At 42.8% G+C, this 19,153-nt stretch overlaps 1 protein-coding gene across 3 annotated transcripts in view; it reads right to left on the minus strand.

Moving 5' to 3' along the window:
- Positions 1–19,153, minus strand: part of LOC126470034 (endothelin-converting enzyme homolog) — a 434,767-nt gene that overhangs the window by 140,649 nt on the left and 274,965 nt on the right. For all 3 annotated transcript variants that reach the window (XM_050097524.1, XM_050097525.1, XM_050097526.1), the window contains exon 4: positions 18,240–18,449. In XM_050097524.1, the coding sequence (XP_049953481.1) occupies positions 18,240–18,449 (210 nt within the window). The remainder of the gene's footprint in view (positions 1–18,239; positions 18,450–19,153) is intronic.

The following is a 19,153-nucleotide window of genomic DNA, read 5'->3' on the forward strand; positions in this document are numbered from 1 at the left end:
TCACCTACTCACCTGGATGAAAAATGACAATTTTAGAATCATGTCCCTTCTTGGATAAGTTTCGGCAGACACTTATGCAGTAGTGTAAACATTGTCTCTGCGATATCTAAGATCTACCCTAGCGCTACTGACCGCGGAAATTCGAGAAAACGTAACGGTAACGGAAACACGAGTAATCTCCCATATGCTATGAGCCATATGTCTCGTACCGATTACCATCCATTGTTAAGTCGGAAAACTTGCGACGTCCTGCCATCTTCACTGCTCACCTATCTGTAACACATAGCTCTGATATCGAGTCTCCACTCGCGCCATGCGCTTCATTTAGCCACAACTGCCGGATTTCAGAGACGGCACATCTTCGAAAGGGACAACCTTTCCTGTGCCTTTTGACCACTGAGTTTATTTTTGACGCAGTTCAGTTTATAATATTACAGCAATCATTAGAGGCTTCGTGATTCATTTACGTATGGAGGATGACGCATAGAACATGAAAATGGCCCATGACGAACCGAAAATGGAATTAGAAATCAAACATACAAAAGCTGTTGATGCATAATCCCAAGCAATACTAAAAATCAAATCCGTAGTAAAGCAAGGTGCTGTGTACTGTATGGAACGTGAGAACAGACTTCACAGAACAACAGTAAGTAAATTGTTGTTTTGCGACCCGATATTCGTATGTTGCTGTCGACAAGCAGCGACGACCGCATCGCTGAGTCATTGTCTCATAGCGAGACGGCGTGGCGTTACTTCTAGTCGACATCGGGTTTGTCTCTAATCAGCCGTCGTAGCCAGTGAGCAGCGATACTAAAGAAACCGCCTAAAGGAGAATCCCATAGCGTCAAATGCAGGCACTCTTTGATTGCCATGGCATTTACGTCCTCTGATTTCAAAACACGATATGTTTCAAAATGGCTCTGAGCACTATGGGACTTAACAGCTGTGGTCATCAGTCCCCTAGAACTTAGAACTACTTAAACCTAACTAACCTAAGGACATCACACACATCCATGTCCGAGGCAGGATTCGAACCCGCGACCGTAGCAGTCGCGTGGTTCCGTACTGCGCGCCTAGAACCGCGAGACCACCGCGGCCGGCCGATATGTTTCATATCATATAATTGCTTACATGTATATTTGTTATGCACTTAATACACTACCGGCCATTAAAATTGCTACACCAAGAAGAAATGCAGATGATAAACGGGTATTCATTGGACAAATATATTATACTATAACTGACATGTGATTACATTTTCACGCAATTTGGGAGCATAGATCCAGAGAAACCATTACCCAGAACAAGCACCTCTAGCCGTAATAACGGCCTTGATACGCCTGGGCATTGAGTCAAACAGAGCTTGGATGGCGTGTACAGGAACAGTAGCCCATGAGGCTTCAACACGATGCCACAGTTCATCAAGAGTAGTGACTGGCATATTGTGACGAGCCAGTTGCTCGGCCACCATTGACCAGACGTTTTCAATTGGTGAGAGATCTGGAGAATGTGCTGGCCAGGGCAGCAGTCGAACACTTTCTGTATCCAGAAAGACCAGTACAGGACCTGCAACATGCCGTCGTGCATTATCCTGCTGAAATGTAGGGTTTCGCAGGGATCGAATGAAGGGTAGAGCCACGGGTCGTAACACATCTGAAATGTAACGTCCACTGTTCAAAGTGCCGTCAATGCGAACAAAAGTTGACCGAGATGTGTAACCAATGGCACCCCATACCATCACGCCGGGTGATACGCCAGTATGGCGACAACGAATACACGCTTCCAGTGTGCGTTCACCGCGATGTCGCCAAACACGGATGCGACCATCATGATGCTGTAAACAGAACCTGGATTCATCCGGAAAATGACGTTTTGCCATTCGTGCACCCAGATTCGTCGTTCAGTACACCATCGCAGGCGCTCCTCTCTGTGATGCAGCGTCAAGGGTAACCGCAGCCATGGTCTCCGAGCTGATAGTCCATGCTGCTGCAAACGTCGTCGAACTGTTCGTGCAGATGGTTGTTGTCTTGCAAACGTCCCCATCTGTTGACTCAGGGATCGAGACGTGGCTGCACGATCCGTTACAACCATGCGGATAAGATGCCTGTCATCTCGACTGCTAGTGATACGAGGCCGTTGGGATCCAGCACGGCGTTCCGTATTACCCTCCTGAACCCACCGATTCCATATTCTGCTAACAGTCGAGCAACAATGTCGCGATACGATAAACCGCAATCGCGATAGGCTACAATACGACCTTTATCAAAGTCGGAAACGTGATGGTACGCATTTCTCCTTACACGAGGCATCACAACAACGTTTCACCAGGCAACGCCGGTCAATTGCTGTTTGTGTATGAGAAATCGGTTGGAAACTTTCCTCATGTCAGCACGTTGTAGGTGTCGCCACCGGCGCGAACCTTGTGTGAATGCTGTGAAAAGCTAATCATTTGCATACCACAGCATCTTCTTTCCGTCGGTTAAATTTCGCGTCTGTAGCACGTCATCTTCGTGGTGTAGCAATTTTAATGGCCAGTAGTGTATATGCAAAACGCTTTTCAGTCAACATTAACATTTCCGGTGTTGTGATATCACTTCAACTAGCCCTGTACATGTCAAATGGTTCAAAACATGTCCTGTTTGAAAATGCCACAGGTACTTTGATGAAAGATTTTGAATTTAATGTAAATGATTTAACACTGGGTAACACCCTCACGTGGCATCCGGAACATTCATTTTATCCGAACTGCAACAATACACAGTGCATCCATGTTATGACAAAGATCTGTTATAAATGCGTCGAGCTAATTCCACCAAAATGTGTGGAGTAGTCAGTGAAACTGACAATTTTGAATTCCTGGGACTGAGTATGGGTGACCGTCTTGCTTCAATGCTACATATTCAGGAACTTAGGCAATAAATGAGAACTGCTGTTTTCAGCATCAGAAAACTCTCCACCATTGCTGAGACATGAAAAGTTGTATTATGTCGCACGGTATTTGGAGGAACTATGTTCGCTAATGCTGGATAGTTGTACCCCATACAAAGGGTATCACGTCAGGTTTTTATGTCTGCTAGGGAACTTAGTGTAGAGTGATCTTCAAGCATCTAATACTTACTGCAGTATTGTGATCCCTTGCTCTTATACTTTTTTATGATTTAGAAACAATTACAACATTCACTGAGAGAAAACTTGTTAGATATTTGTTTGTTTGTATGTGTGTGTGTGTGTGTGTGTGTGTGTGTGTGTGTGTGTGTGTGTGTGTGTGTGTGATTGGTAGGTACGTGAGAGAGAGAGTGAGTGAGAGAAAGGAGAAAGACAGAGAGTTGGAGGGGGGAGACAGAGAGACAGAGAGAGAGAGAGAGAGAGAGAGAGAGAGAGAGAGAGAGAGACTCTTTCTAGAAATGATGAGATATGTGATACAGTGTAAGATTTTCATTGTACGTGTATTTGTATAAAATTCAGACAAAAATTTATTTCGCTGCTACATTATAGTCACTCTGCATACTTATTTTTTAAGTGACTTGTCCATATCCTTCTACAAAATACTGAAATGATGAACAAATATAATTATTATCGTCACCATATTTACTTCAGTAACACTTCTTACCGTTACACAGAAAAAAATATGCAAGCTCAATATTCGCATTGGGACGCAAGAGCCATAGAGTTCATATTTTTAAAGCTAAGTTGAAAGGCTTCTTTACAGAACCAACTTTGCTCTATCCTAGATTTTATTTCAATGGTTATGAATATTCCGCTATACTGTACGCTCAGTTGCGTAAAACGTTGGAAAATTTTCTTGTTTCGTTTGTTTATATTTTCTTTTCATTTTTTCTTTATTTTTTTATGTATCAAATGTTATGTGGAGTTTTACGAAGTGTGTATCCAATGTCTCGTTCCTTGACCAAGTAGCTTTCAGTCAGATGGCACAACATATCCTGAACCTGAGAAAATATGTAAATAAAGATGAAAGTCACTGAGTGGCAGTTCGGGACCTTAAGTAGGGCATTGTTGCGGCACTTGGGTTCAGTGGTCCTGGATTATCCTTCTTACAGCGACCGACATCTGAATAATTCATTATTACGTAGAACTCTTGGCATATCATTCATGAAGTCAGTTTTTTCGTAAAAGCGTTTCCCTGTTGTGATGTCTATTGTCACTGAATCAAATGTGTGCTCTTGCTACAGAGAAATGTGTGGCTTAAAAGGGTTCATTTCCTATTCAGTTATGCAACAAGAGCGGGTACAGTGTGTTTCATCATTGTGCTCTAGCTCACCGTGAGCGGATTTCTTTAGACAAATGTATAAGGAAACATATATAAAACAAATCTGATTCGATACCCTGCGTCGTTAACGCACGCCTATGCAGTGGCGCCCAAATCAGAGGCAAGTTGGTTCGTCTCCTGGTGCTTGACGAAATTTTCACTGCCAGTATTTGGCCGCAAGGGCAGGAGAGGAGGTAGCGTAAAGAGTCTGACCACCAGCCTTTGCGCCAACGTCCTGGATTAAATTCCAAACCTCTCCGCAGTGTCTCATATAGTGAGGGCATGTGACACTTCTGATGGCGATCCGTCCGTCGGATTGTGACCTTAGTTTCAGCGGCCCCTCTCCATTGCCTTCATCCATGACAACACAAATCCAACTGTACAAACGCTCATCACAGTCATCCTCTGGATACAGATAGACACTTGACACTTCATAACAGGTCGGAGGAAGGCAACGGCAAACCACCTCCACTAGGATCTTGCCATGAGCGGCGGTGCATGATTCCTGCATCTGCTTCCCCTACACTCATTCCCTGAGTGTGGGACTATTTATATACAACAAAGGATTTAAAGAGAGGTTTGAGGGAGCAAGACGTGCCGAAAGGTGGTAACTTAAAGTGTGTTGAATGGAAAAATGGAAATCAGCGATTGGCAGAGCAGGTCCCGCCGCCTTGGTGCAGGTATTCTTACATCCGACGCCACATTGAGTGACCTGCGCTCCAGATGGGGATGAAATGATGATGAAGGCAGCACAACACCCAGTTCCTGAGCGGAGGAAAATTCCGACCCAGCCGGGAATCGAACCCGGGTCCGTAGAACGGCAATCTGTCACGCTGACCACTTTTTTTTTAATCGTTGTGTTTGGTTGTTGCGGACGTAGCAAGACATCCTGTTCAAGTTCGGTGGTTGATCCTTCCACTCAGTTTTTTATTATAGAGGCCAACCGGCTCTCTGACCGAACACGCTGAGCTACCGTGCCGGCCACCGCTCAGCTACCGGGGCGGACAGTGTGTTGAATGATACAGGCTGTGTCAAAATTGAAAGACGACTCGGGACGCCGTAAAACGGGTGTTTACCGTGCTCCATATAAATGCAATAAGGCATACATCGGGCAGATTGAGCGGACAGCCGAAGAAAGATGTAAGGAACACAGAAGACACACTAAACTTAAGAACCAACAAAATCTGCGACTGCAGAACATCGCACGGCTCTGGGGACTCAATGAAATATGAAGAAACGGAAGTGTGAAGACAGACCTTATCGTTTTGGGTCTGTGCTCTGAAGGAGGTTATTGAAATTCGAGTGGCCGACTGGCTGATCAACAGAGACGGTAAGGTACGCTGCTTAAATATCGTGTTACAAAGACGACTGCACTCGGCCGGACACTCAAGAGCAGTAAAACCGACTGTTGCACCGCTCTGCCGGATCATACATCCACGTTACATACCTGAGTTAGGAAATGGGCTTGTTTGCAGTAAGACAAGTACCCATACAGACAATGCGACTACGTCTGAGGCACCACGGACTGTCAGAACAGCATCATTGTTGCTGCTTCCCTTGACGCGCCATCAGAGAGAGAGATGCGCCGAGGGTGGTACTCCCAACAACACTGGACGCAAAAGTGACACCGCGTCATCTTCTCAGAGGAGTCCCGGCTCTGCATACAGAGACACGATGGACATATCCGCTTTTGGAATCTCCAGAGAGAACGAACGGAACGTTGCCAGATTTAATTCATCATCTAGATACGGACCCAGAAAATGGCATGATGGAAAGCGATGCCAATGGTTGCACAATACGACCGCCCCTATTTCGTATAGCCGGTATTTCGGGCAGCAGTCGTCACATATTTCAACAAGACAGCTCAAGATCCCATATTGGCTGACCTGCTTTGACCTACCAGATACAAAAGGTTTTAAACTGCTGTCCTGGCCAGTACGTTCTTCACATCTCCCGCCCATTGAATACATCTGGTCTTGGGTTACCGAGTGATTGACAGGCCACCACACTTCAACCACTACTATTTGTACATCCTGACATACAGTTGAAGCGGCATGGAATGACGTAGGGGAGAGTTGTGTATACTTTACTGGCTCCTAATTTGTACTACTGCTATAAAATTCGTACCTCCGGTACTAACCGACATTTACAGAGATCAGCGTGAACTACGTGCTTCTTTGTGCCATATTGACAGCTATGCGTCCTGTGTATTCAGGAGCAGAACGTCTGAAAACCGCGTAGATTCTGTTATAATTTTCATCTAACTTTTTGTAGACTTGGCGAAGAGAATTACTGTTGTAAGGTAAGGCCCAACATATTGTTTTATTTATGGTTGAATATACATGAACTAAACTTACTTTCAGACAGTCCCAAATCTGTGATTCGTTTGTAGGAAACTAACAAAGAGAAAATGGCGACGTTGTCTATAATTTATCGGTATAAATTTTCGATATTGTACCGGTACAGTTTAATAAACTTACTCATATAGTGAGTTTTAAAAATGCATGTAGCATCATTAGTGCACCATAATGTTCTGCAAGGATGTGGTGAGTTTTCTAATGCGTTCTTTATCCCATGTTATTAATTAAATAATTATTTTATATTACAGTATCGTAACAGAAAGGCATTATGGGAAGTGGATCACAAATGAACAGCATGTAATTGCAACAATATAACTGGGGATCATGGATTAAATGAACGTACGTGCACTTAATAGGCCTAAGCCAATCGTTGAGAGGCATGCTGAAAATAAAAATGCAAGCGGGTTTATAAAAACCCGCAGAAAAAATGTCTTCCAACGAAGTTGAATATGAAATGGAAGAGTATTCTTACATTTGAAGATTTTGTTCAGTTTATGCATGTCGGACGTAAGAAAACTTGCTTTCGACATTGCAGAAAGAAGCGGATTCTAAAATGGTTCAAATGGCTCGAAGCACTATGGGACTTAACATCTGAGGTCATCAGTCCCCTAGAATGGAACTACTTAAACCTAACTAACCTAAGGACATCACACACAGCCACGTCCGAGACAGGATTCGAACCTGCGACCGTAGCAGCAGCGCGGTTCCGGACTGAAGTGCCTAGAACCGCTCGGCCACAGCAGCTGCGAGCGGATTCTTCCACAGTTTCAATGCAGATGAACCCATGGAAGATAAAACGTGGGCCAAAGGCGTCCAGCCAAGAAATATCACCGAATCCGAGGGAAGTGATGAAAGCTCAAAGAAAACCTTCAAGGCCTAGCCAAGGAGCCTGTGAACTGACGAGCACTCTATGCAAAACAAAAGTTTACCGAAGAAAAACAGAATAAATCTAGAACCACAAATTCGTCTGAAAAGGGAGAGCATAAGAAATTAATTTATAAAGCAGCGGAATGGTATTGTGTGTTGTGCGAGCCTGATTTAATGGAAAAAATGACCAGATGCATGAGATGTAAAATGTGAATTCATGGACAGTGTGGATGGATGGGTGAAAGAGTGAGAAAGTTATTTTGTAACATCTGCATGTAGTGATGTAAGAATTAAAATATGGAGCATTTCCATAATATAGACCAGTACATACCTTCAAGCTCAGGTTGGTTGGTTGATTTGGGGGAAGAGGACAAACAGCTAGGTCATCGGTCCCCTTCGGATTAGGGAAGGATGTGGAAGGAAGTCGGCCGAGTCCTTTCAAAGGGACCATTCCGGCATTTGCCTGAAGCGATTTAGGGAAATCACGGAAAACCTAAACCAGGATGGTTGGATGCGGGTTTGAACCGTGGTCTTCCCGAATGCGAGTCCAGTGTGCTAACCGCTGCGCCACCTCGCTCGGGCAAGCTCAGGGACATTGTTTATAAGGATGGAACAATTTATGCACCCAATATTGATTCAACCAGATTCCTAATTTGTATCACTTGCAGGCATTTCGAAAACTGAGCGTCATGTGTTTATTTTTCACAGAATTTCTATTCTTTAAATCAGATGCCAAGAACAACATGCTCCAGCTGAGGATGGCATTGTTTAAATAATTTTGTAACTTATTGTTTAGGATATAATAAATAAAATCTCAAAAGTGGCACAATTTTGGCAACTCTCCTACACATATCTGCCTATCAAGCTAAGTTCAGCTCGATGTGCAGTCGGTCTACAGTCATTGCCGCTGTAAGAGCTGGTACCTCTGGGTTATAAATTTTACACGTCGTGTACCATAAAATCACGTACAGATTTAATCATAAATTCTTTTCACTATACTGCATACACTCTTCGACAAAAAAAACGACTCACCATGGAGGAATTATCAGAATCGGACGGAAATTATTAGATGTGATGTACATGTACAGACAAAACAATAATTACAATTTCAGAAAACTTGGATGATTCATTCAAGATAAAGAGCTCCACAAATTCAGCAAGTCAATAACTCGTTTATGGCCCTTGTGGAAGCAGTTAAGCAGTTATTCGCCTTGGCATTGATTGATAGAGTTGTTAGAAGTACTCCTGAGGAATATCGTGACAAATTCTGTCGAATTGGCGTTACATCGTCAAAATAGCTGGGTGGAGGGCCCGCCCATAATGATCCAAATTTTCGCAATACGGGAGAGATCCGGCGACCTTGCTAGCCAAGATAGGGTTTGGCAAGCCCGAAGACAAGCAGTAGAAATTCTTGCCGTGCGGAGTCGGGCATTATTTTGCTGAAATGTAAAACCAGGAGGGCTTACCATGGAGGGCAACGAAACGGAGGGTATAATATCGTCGACGTACCGCTGTGCTGTATGGGTGTTCCGGATAACAACCAAAGGGGTCCTGCTATGAAAAGAAATGACACCCCAGTCAGACCATATTGGGTCAGCTGCCATACAGGCCGCCTACAGAGAGTAATGGTCTGGGGTGCCATTTCTTTTCATATCAGGACTCATTTGGTTGTCAACCGCGGCACCCTTACACCACAGCGGTACGTCGATGATATTCTACGACCCGTTTCGTTGACCTTTATGGCAAGCCATCCTGGGTTTACACTTTCCCGCACACAGCAAGAGTTTCTACTGCTTGTCTTCGTGTTTGCCAAACTCTACCTTCAGCAGCAAAGTCACTGCATCTTCCTCAACTGAGAACGTACGGAACATTTGGCAGGGCCCTCCAACCATCTCGGGATTTTGACGATCCACCTCTTCAATTGTACAGAAATTGACCCTCAAGACGACTTCCAACAACTATATCAATCTACATCTACATCTACATCTATACTCCGCAAGCCATCTGACGGTGTGTGGCGGAGGGTACTTTGAATACCTCTATCGGCTCCCCCTTCTGTTCCAGTCTCGTACTGTTAGTGGAAAGAAAGACTGTCGGAATGCCTCTGTGTGGGCTCTAATCTCTCTGACTTTATCCTCATGGTCTCTTCGCGAGACATACGTAGGAGGGAGCAATATACTGCTTGACTCCTCGGTGAATATATGTTCTCGAAACATCAACAAAAGCCAGTACCGAGGTACTGAGCGTCTGTCTTGCAGAGTCTTCCACCAGAGTCTATCTATCATCCCATAACGAAGCGCGCTGCTCTGCTTTGGATCTTCTCTATCTCTTCTATCAACCCTATCTGGTACGGATCCCACACCAGTGAGCAGTATTCAAGCAGTGGGCGAACAAGTGTACTGTAAACTACTTCCTTTGTTTTCGGACTGCATTTCCTTAGGATTCTTGCAATGAATCTCAGTCTGGCATCTGCTTTACCGACTATTAATTTTATATGGTCATTCCATTTTAGATCACTCCTAATGCCTACTCCCTGATAATTTATGGAATTAACTGCTTCCAGTTGCTGACCTGCTATATTCTAGCTAAATGATAAAGGATCTTTCTTTCTATGTATTCGCAGCACATTACACTTGTCTACATTGAAATTCAATTGCCATTCCCTGCACCATGCGTCAATTCGTTGCAGATCCTCCTGAATTTCAGTACAATTTTCCATTATTACAATCTCTCGATATACTACAGCATCATTCGCAAAAAGCTTCAGTGAACTTCCGATGGTATCAACAAGGTCATTTATATATACTGTAAATAGCAATTGTCGTACGACACTCCCCTGCGGCACACCTGAAATCACTCTTTACTTCGGAAGGCTTCTCTCCTTTGAGAATTACATGCTGCGTTCTGCTATCTAGTAACTCTTCAGTCCAGCCACACAATTGGTCTCATAGTCCATATGCTCTTACTTTGTTCATTAAACAACTGTGGGGAACTGTATCAACCGCCTTGCGGAAGTCAAGGAACACGGCATGTACCTGGGAACCCGAATCTATGGCCCTCTGAGTCTCGTAGACGAATAGCGCGAGCTGGATTTCACACAACCGTCTTTTTCGAAACCCATGCTGATTCCTACAGAGTAGATTTCTAGTCTCCAGAAAAGTCATTATATTCGAACATAATATGTATTCCAAAATTCTACAACTGATCGACGTTAGAGATATAGGTCTATAGTTCTGCACATCTGTTCGACGTCCCTTCTTGAAAACGGGGATGACCTGTGCCCTCTTCCAATCTTTTGGAACACTACGCTCTTCTAGAGACCTACGGTACATCGCTGCAAGAAGGGAAGGCAAGTTCCTTCGCGTACTCTGTGTAAAATCGAACTGGTAGATATCGAAGCACAATCAACTGTGACATATCGCCATTTCTCGGCAGTAGCTAGATTTTTTAACTGAAATGACGAGACGAAACATTAATTTTTTCCTTCCCAGGACTCCAACCCCGTACCTATCACTGTTATATTCTAGAGAAAACGAACGTTAAATATGGGTTTGTTGCACCAGCAGCGACATGTGAGCATGTTTGAACGAGAAATAATATGACGAAGAGGTCAGTGCTGACTGGGAATAGAGCTCCACACATATCGTTGTTGACTACACACAAAGAGACGTCAGCTACCGAATTTTTCTCCACCAGCATCTCGGAATAACATTCTTGAACTTACAGTGATCTCGCAAATAGTTCTGTGTCTCACTGCGAGTCAAATACGTCAAATGTCGTTTGTGTTGACAACGAATGAAAATACATTAAACATCGAAATTATTATTCACCAGCAGAAAGGTGTTCTCATGGTAGAGCTTGATAATACATAATGAAATCTTTAGTGCCGGACCAGAATTCGAACCTATTCATGTGCAATATGTGGAGATGTTGACGAATCTGCAGCTTTGAACAAACAACAAATTCTAGCCGAGCTGTATTGTCACGAAGGGACCAAATTCCGCGTTAAGGGCGGTCTGAGTTGCATTCCCAGTTCAGAACCAATTTTATCGACATACAGAAGCTCAGACAGAAAATGGAATAAGTGTCCTGTGAGCCTACATAGCGTTTGTTTTGTCACTAGAAATAAGCAACTAGTATAAGAAAGGTTACTGGTGATAGAGTTCCTACATGTCGCCACTCCAGACTTTATTGTGGCTCAACCTAACGTCTACTTGGCAGAGAAGGAATATCATTTTTAATGTGAATTTCAGACCACAATGCCATTATATCTTCTTCACTTTGTGTAGCCAGAAGAGAATGGAATCTGTCTCTCCTTATCTAAAATCACTGACCGAAGTTGGAACCGAACCCACACCATAGATACATGAACCTATCATCAGCCGAACAGACCACCAAATCCTCTTCTCAGTGGCTCATTTTTCTATCGTAACGCCATTGTGCTACACTGGCTGAGAATTCTGACACACAGGCTCCCTGTATCAATTTGCTGCATGTTCAGTAAATTCATTTACTTGCTTGACCAAATCACCACGAACTAGCTGCCTCGGCTACCCAGTGCATACATTCAACTTTATTTTGTAATCACCAAAATAAAATCACGCAACTGCCAACCACACAAAACTGCCATCAGTGTAGGATGCAGAAATTTAAATTGGAAGTGTTCCTTTCCACTTGAGCTACTCTATTGTGCTATCTGTTTGTTGAAAACGTCGTGCAGCCCAAAAGAAAAGCTGTAACTGTTTCTCTCGGAAGTCTAGACCCGGTCATTTGCATTATCTCGCAGTGCTGTGGTATGCAGAAGTTCTGGAGGAACTGTTGTTCAGCTCTGGAGCCTAGAAGAGTCTTTACATCCTGCTGACATGAGAATAGCATAATCTCCGCTTCAGAAGCTTGATTCTACTTAACCATTTAATAGACTCGCGTTTTTTCCACCGAGACTAATTGTGTAAGCTAAGCAAATCATCTGTTACAGAACACTCCTGGGGCTGGGAAATGTGGCCACAATGGTCTGGCGGAACGAACTATCACAGGTGCAATGCGTGGGTTCAGGCATTTACTTTTAAGAGGCACAAACAGATTTACTTCAGCCCTGGTAACATCAAGAGAAAGACGTTATAATCCAGAATCTGCATTAAACATCACGTTCTTTCATTACCAACTGGGCAGAGCCGGTTTACGTTGGGAAATGACATAGCGGAAGCCATCGTAAACTTACTTACATTAGAAAATTTTACTTTATTTGATGAACCGATAGCCATTTAAAGGAACAGGGCTCTTACTTTACTTGTACTTGATTGAACTAGAGACGATGAAAAATTTGGTGCTGGACTGTGATTCGAATTCGTATCTCCTCTTTCGAGGATCTGAAGCTCTCGGAACAGTATAGTTCAATCATTTCGTTCCTTTTCTCAAGACTGCAATCTTCTCTAGGTCTCCTCCAAATGTAAGTATGTGGGTCCGAATCCTGATCCAGTACAAAAATATTGATAATTTCATTTCAAGCCCCATCACGTGCACACCGGCCTGTTTGTGAAAATTAACGTACGTTTTTAATGTCTGTTCATGTGTTGCAAAAAATCGCAATAGGTGTCGTTTTTTCTGGTCAAACAGGCACACATCTTAATATTGGTGAGTAAGCAACTGATACTTAAGCTTTATTCGTGGATGCACGGTAGGTGTACAGTTCGATTTTCGCTTAGGCACAAAAGTTTGTTACCTTATTTTAGATTTAAACACCTAGCAGTTGGTAAGACAAACCGATACGAAACATTTGATTTTACTTAGTTAACAATCCGATTACGTGTTGGATTCGTATCTCCGTCACAGAACTTCACATCATGCACTTCATCTTTAAATGCATGCACACTTTGTTACTTCAGAATAGAGGTATATCAGACATCTTTCGTGGTTAGTTAACAGGGAAGAAAGGGTCTTGATAGAAGTCCCGGTTTATTACAAAAACTGTCGTCTTTTATTTTCACGTTTAGATTTGGTTACTGGAATTAGCAAAAATTTCGGTAATTCATGACTCTTCATGGCTAATCATCAATATAATACGATTAGATTAGATTACATTAGATTAATTCCTTTTTCATGAATCACGAATACGATATTTCGTAATGAAGTGGAACGTGTCATTTTAATGAAAGATTTCTTTACATACCATGATTCAATTTCTTTACAATTTTTTACTCTCTTTCTCTCTCATTCCTTTTGATTTTTATCCCTCTCTCTCTCTCTCTTTCTCTCTCTCTGTCACACACACACACACACACACACACACACACACACACACACACACACACAGACACACACACACACACACACACACACACACACACACACACACACATTCTTTTTTTATTTTTATTTGGTTGTTGCGCTCGAGTATCGGCGAGGCATGAAAACGTCTGTGAATGAGTTTCTTAGTTTTGAGTACACTTACGAATGAAATATAAAAACAACTATGAGAGTTACTGATTTATGATGCTTAGTTTGCAGTCAGTTCTAAGTATTATTAGTAACTACACTCCAGTCCCTAAACCTAGTTACAGAAATGCGAATCAGACGCATTACGTATTCCAGGCCGTTGCAGCCGCGACTTGGAGACACCAGCTATGGTCACTTCCCAGCCCGCTGTAAGATCACATCGGTTCGTCTTCATCCTGCTGGAATTGTAACTGAGATTTGGCAAGAAGGCAATGTATATTTGGCAACTCTGTGATTGACGAGTTACTTCCTGGTGTGCACGGAATTAAGCCTCAAAGTTCACATGATTTTACCTGTCATTTCCATTGAATAATCTGAGTTATTATCGCTTGAGGTGTAACAAAAGATTATAAATTTACGGTTTTCAGCCCAGGAAAGTCGTTGCAGGTGGAAATCGCAACTAATCTCGTCCTTCAAATAGCGGTTTACGAGTTCTAGCCATTATTGGTCTCGTAAGAGGAAGAAAAGAGACATACTTATTTGCCATCTCTGTGGTAACGTGCTGTCCTGTGAAAAAACGTCTGTTATGGTCCACAGTCCGTCTCACTGAGTGTAGCGTTTTTATCCCTTCTGTGAAAGAGCTGCAAGCAGTCAGATCAAACATCACTAATGAAAATTCAGGAAAATACTTTCGGCTCATGGTGAAAAGCTTACAATGCTGCACAACAGGTAACGCCTCTTTCCGCTGCTGACAAGCAAATTTTGGGTTTCTAGGAATACATAACTTTATTTATGAAATGCCACATTTGCATACATCTTGAGTATGACACAGCATACCAATTAAACACAGACCCAATCAAGATCCAGGTGAGTAGTATTTTACCAATTCGTTACGATAGAGGCACGCTTGTGTTCAGATACTCAGTTTTATTAAAACAGACTTTCGTCGTAAGTTTATCGTGGGTAGTTTTATTTCATTTTTTATACTATAGTTCACAATTTTCGTAAGGTTTCCTTTAACGTTCTTAAATCAATAGTAAACATGAGAGAGAAATTAATCATCAACGATATATGCGAAACCTCTATCTATAACAGTCTGAAAATGCACATGCAGTTTATTGATTACATGCATGTAGAAAACTTGTTCTGAGTTAAAGCTCTGAAACAAGGTTTGAAGAAGAATAAAATGCCACTACCAGACGACAGCTAATGTAGAAAATACTTTTCCGACGTATTTTGGCACGATGCGCTCTACCCATACATAATACAAAAGTTTCGAAATGCATCTACTGTCTGTTAAACCTGAAATGAACAAAATGTTACAGAATTTAGTCCTTCTTCCACATACTTCTATTTTGGTTTGAGAAGTGAATTGAATTATGTTACAAGTTCCATTAGACTGATTACTTTAGCAGACAGCAGGACTGCGTTTTAAAAAATATAGCAGTGAATGTACTCGAACTCGCGACATCTTAACTACCAGGCGCGATACTTACCATTGCGCTACTACCTGATACGTTGCTGTAACAGCTCCAGAAGTCAACAAGAATTCTTCCAGAAGTTCTGCATTCCACAGCGCTGTGGGATAATGCATATGGCCAGGTCAATACTCATGAGAGACAAACAGTTATACCTCTTCCTTTGCACTGCACCATGTTTTCAACCAACAGAGAGCACAATAGAGTAGCTCAAGTGGAAAGGAACACTTCCAATTTAAATTTCTGCATCCTACACTGTTGGAAGTTCTGTGTTGTTGGCAGTTACGTGATTTTATTTTGGTGATTACAAAATAAAGTTGAATGTATGCACTGGGTAGCCGAGGCAGCTAGTTCGTGGTGATTTGGTCAAGCAAGTAAATGAATTTACTGAACATGCAGCAAATTGATACAGGGAGCCTGTGTGTCAGAATTCTCAGCCAGTGTAGCACAATGGCGTTACGATAGAAAAATGAGCCACTGAGAAGAGGATTTGGTGGTCTGTTCGGCTGATGATAGGTTCATGTATCTATGGTGTGGGTTCGGTTCCAACTTCGGTCAGTGATTTTAGATAAGGAGAGACAGATTCCATTCTCTTCTGGCTACACAAAGTGAAGAAGATATAATGGCATTGTGGTCTGAAATTCACATTAAAAATGATATTCCTTCTCTGCCAAGTAGACGTTAGGTTGAGCCACAATAAAGTCTGGAGTGGCGACATGTAGGAACTCTATCACCAGTAACCTTTCTTATACTAGTTGCTTATTTCTAGTGACAAAACAAACGCTATGTAGGCTCACAGGACACTTATTCCATTTTCTGTCTGAGCTTCTGTATGTCGATAAAATTGGTTCTGAACTGGGAATGCAACTCAGACCGCCCTTAACGCGGAATTTGGTCCCTTCGTGACAATACAGCTTGGCTAGAATTTGTTGTTTGTTCAAAGCTGCAGATTCGCCAACATCTCCACATATTGCACGTGAATGGGTTCGAATCCTGGTCCGGCACTAAAGATTTCATTATGTATTATCAAGCTTTACCATGAGAACACCTTTCTGCTGGTGAATAATAATTTCGATGTTTAATGTATTTTCATTCGTTGTCAACATAAACGATATATGACGTTTTTGACTCCCAGTGAGACACAGAACTATTTGCGAGATCACTGTAAGTTCAAGGATGTTATTCCGAGATGCTGGTGGAGAAAAATTCGTTAGCTGACGTCTCTTTATGTGTAGTCAACAACGATGTATGTGGAGCTCTATTCCCAGTCAGCACTGAACTCTTCGTCATATTGTTTCTCGTTCAAACATGCTCACATGTCGCTGCTGGTGCAACAAACCCATATTTAACGTTCGTTTTCTCTAGAATATAACAGCGATAGGTGCCGGGTTGGAGTCCTGGGAAGGAAAAAATTAATGTTTCGTCTCGTCATTTCAGTTAAAAAATCTAGCTACTGACGAGAAAAGGCGATATGTCACAGTTGATTGTGCTTCGATATCTATCTTATTAGGTTCTGGGTTCGAATCCCTGTCCAACACAAAGTTTTACCTCACGGCGATTCAAGTAAGCTACTTGTTAAGAAGCAATATTTAACATCTCTCGTAGTTCGTTAACAGGGACAATAGGTGCTGGGTAGGAATTCGCGTCCGTTAAAAATGTTTGCGTTATGTAATTTAAAGTTGGTATTTGCTAATTAATACTGTCTAAAGTCGAGGTATATCAGTCTCTGTATGCCTAATCAGGAATGACTGTTAGTTTCCGTCATTCACGAAATCTTTGCTTAGTCTGCATGACCTGGGTTTGAATCCATGTGCAGAACGAGACGGTTCGTCGTGTCATTTGAAGTTCATACATATTCTCAACTAGCTGCTCGTGAATAACTTAAATTTTTAATCTCACTTTGCGTTAAATAATAAGTACGATATGTTACTTTGAAGAGGATATCATGAATACAACGAACTTATTACGTGCATTACCTATCTGACCTAATAATGAGAGTGGTAACATTTCAGGTATGTCATTTATTGTAATAAATGTGAGCTTACAAGCCTTAAGGACAGTCTTATCTGTGATAAGGTGGTCCCTGATATTTGTAGTATCGTAGTATTACTTTACATCTTGAGTTATTGCGATACAGATTAGTGTTTTCTAGTGGTGACTTGTTGGAACCATTTTCAATAGGTAAACCACTGTACCAAGGAGCGATTAGAGGACGTGCTAGACAGCTGCGTTATGTGGGTTGCATGCAAATCAGGCGAAATGCAATTTAGGTCGTTCTGGTACTTTTGAGCATAACTGTACAATGGTTTTGAACTCTGTCCACTATCTGTATTTGAGATAAAACTTTTGTGTTGAGCCGTCCAGTACTCTGAAATCTGCTTTTTGTCACTTTTGCAACAGATAAATCTTCCTACCTTTTTCAATATTTCAATCAATGCCAATCCGAATATCTGCTTGCATAAGGATCACAAGTAAGCAACGCGTTATTGACTTGCCCAGTTTAAGCTCTTTCTCTTAAATAAATCATCCAGTTTTTTTGAAATTGTAATCATTTGTTTGTCTGTACAAGTACACCACATCTACCGATTTCTGTCCAATTCGGGTAATTCCTTCGTGGTGAGTCCTCTTTTTATGTCCTTGCGTGTACGCACAATAAGAAAACCCTCGGTACTTGCTATCCTTCCTTGTGTTGCAATTTTAATAGCCAGCAGTGTATTTAGCATTCATATGGCTAAAGAGAATTGATCTATAACGTTTTAGAGATTTAAAAATGTTGATGTTTCCAACTTTGCACTTGTAATAAAGCTGATTAGAATTTTTTGGTTGATAGCTTACCTAGTACGTTCTTGATGACGAGCTGGTTCTGCTGCTCGAGCTTGACGAAGGTGCCCCACATGGACTTGCTGTCGGGGATGGGGTTGGCGCGCACCCAACCGCCGCACGCGTACTGGTAGAAGTCGGTACACGGGTCCGCCGTCTCGTCCATCAGGCTCAGGACCGACGCCGCCGCCGTCACGCACGACATGGTCACGCAGTACGCTTCCTCTGTCAACAATCGGAAAACATTGAGTTTCTCCATCCGCTGGAGTGGCAACATTTGAGAGCTGTAAATTACTTAAAATCGTTAAGTTTGAGATTACAACTGCGCACTAATGGACAACACATTTTAACGCCGCAAGGTAATCATCGTAAAGGCATAGAACTACCGCTAAACATTAATAGTAACACTGTAAATACACTCCTGGAAATGGAAAAAAGAACACATTGACACCGGTGTGTCAGACCCACCATACTTGCTCCGGACACTGCGAGAGGGCTGTACAAGCAATGATCACACGCACGGCACAGCGGACACACCAGGAACCGCGGTGTTGGCCGTCGAATGGCGCTAGCTGCGCAGCATTTGTGCACCGCCGCCGTCAGTTTCAACCAGTTTGCCGTGGCATACGGAGCTCCATCGCAGTCTTTAACACTGGTAGCATTCCGCGACAGCGTGGACGTGAACCGTATGTGCAGTTGACGGACTTTGAGCGAGGGCGTATAGTGGGCATGCGGGAGGCCGGGTGGACGTACCGCCGAATTGCTCAACACGTGGGGCGTGAGGTCTCCACAGTACATCGATGTTGTCGCCAGTGGTCGGCGGAAGGTGCACGTGCCCGTCGACCTGGGACCGGACCGCAGCGACCCACGGATGCACGCCAAGACCGTAGGATCCTACGCAGTGCCGTAGGGGAACGCACCGCCACTTC

The sequence above is a fragment of the Schistocerca serialis genome, chromosome 3, assembly GCF_023864345.2.
Source record: "Schistocerca serialis cubense isolate TAMUIC-IGC-003099 chromosome 3, iqSchSeri2.2, whole genome shotgun sequence".
In the NCBI taxonomy this organism is placed as follows: Eukaryota; Metazoa; Arthropoda; class Insecta; order Orthoptera; family Acrididae; genus Schistocerca; species Schistocerca serialis.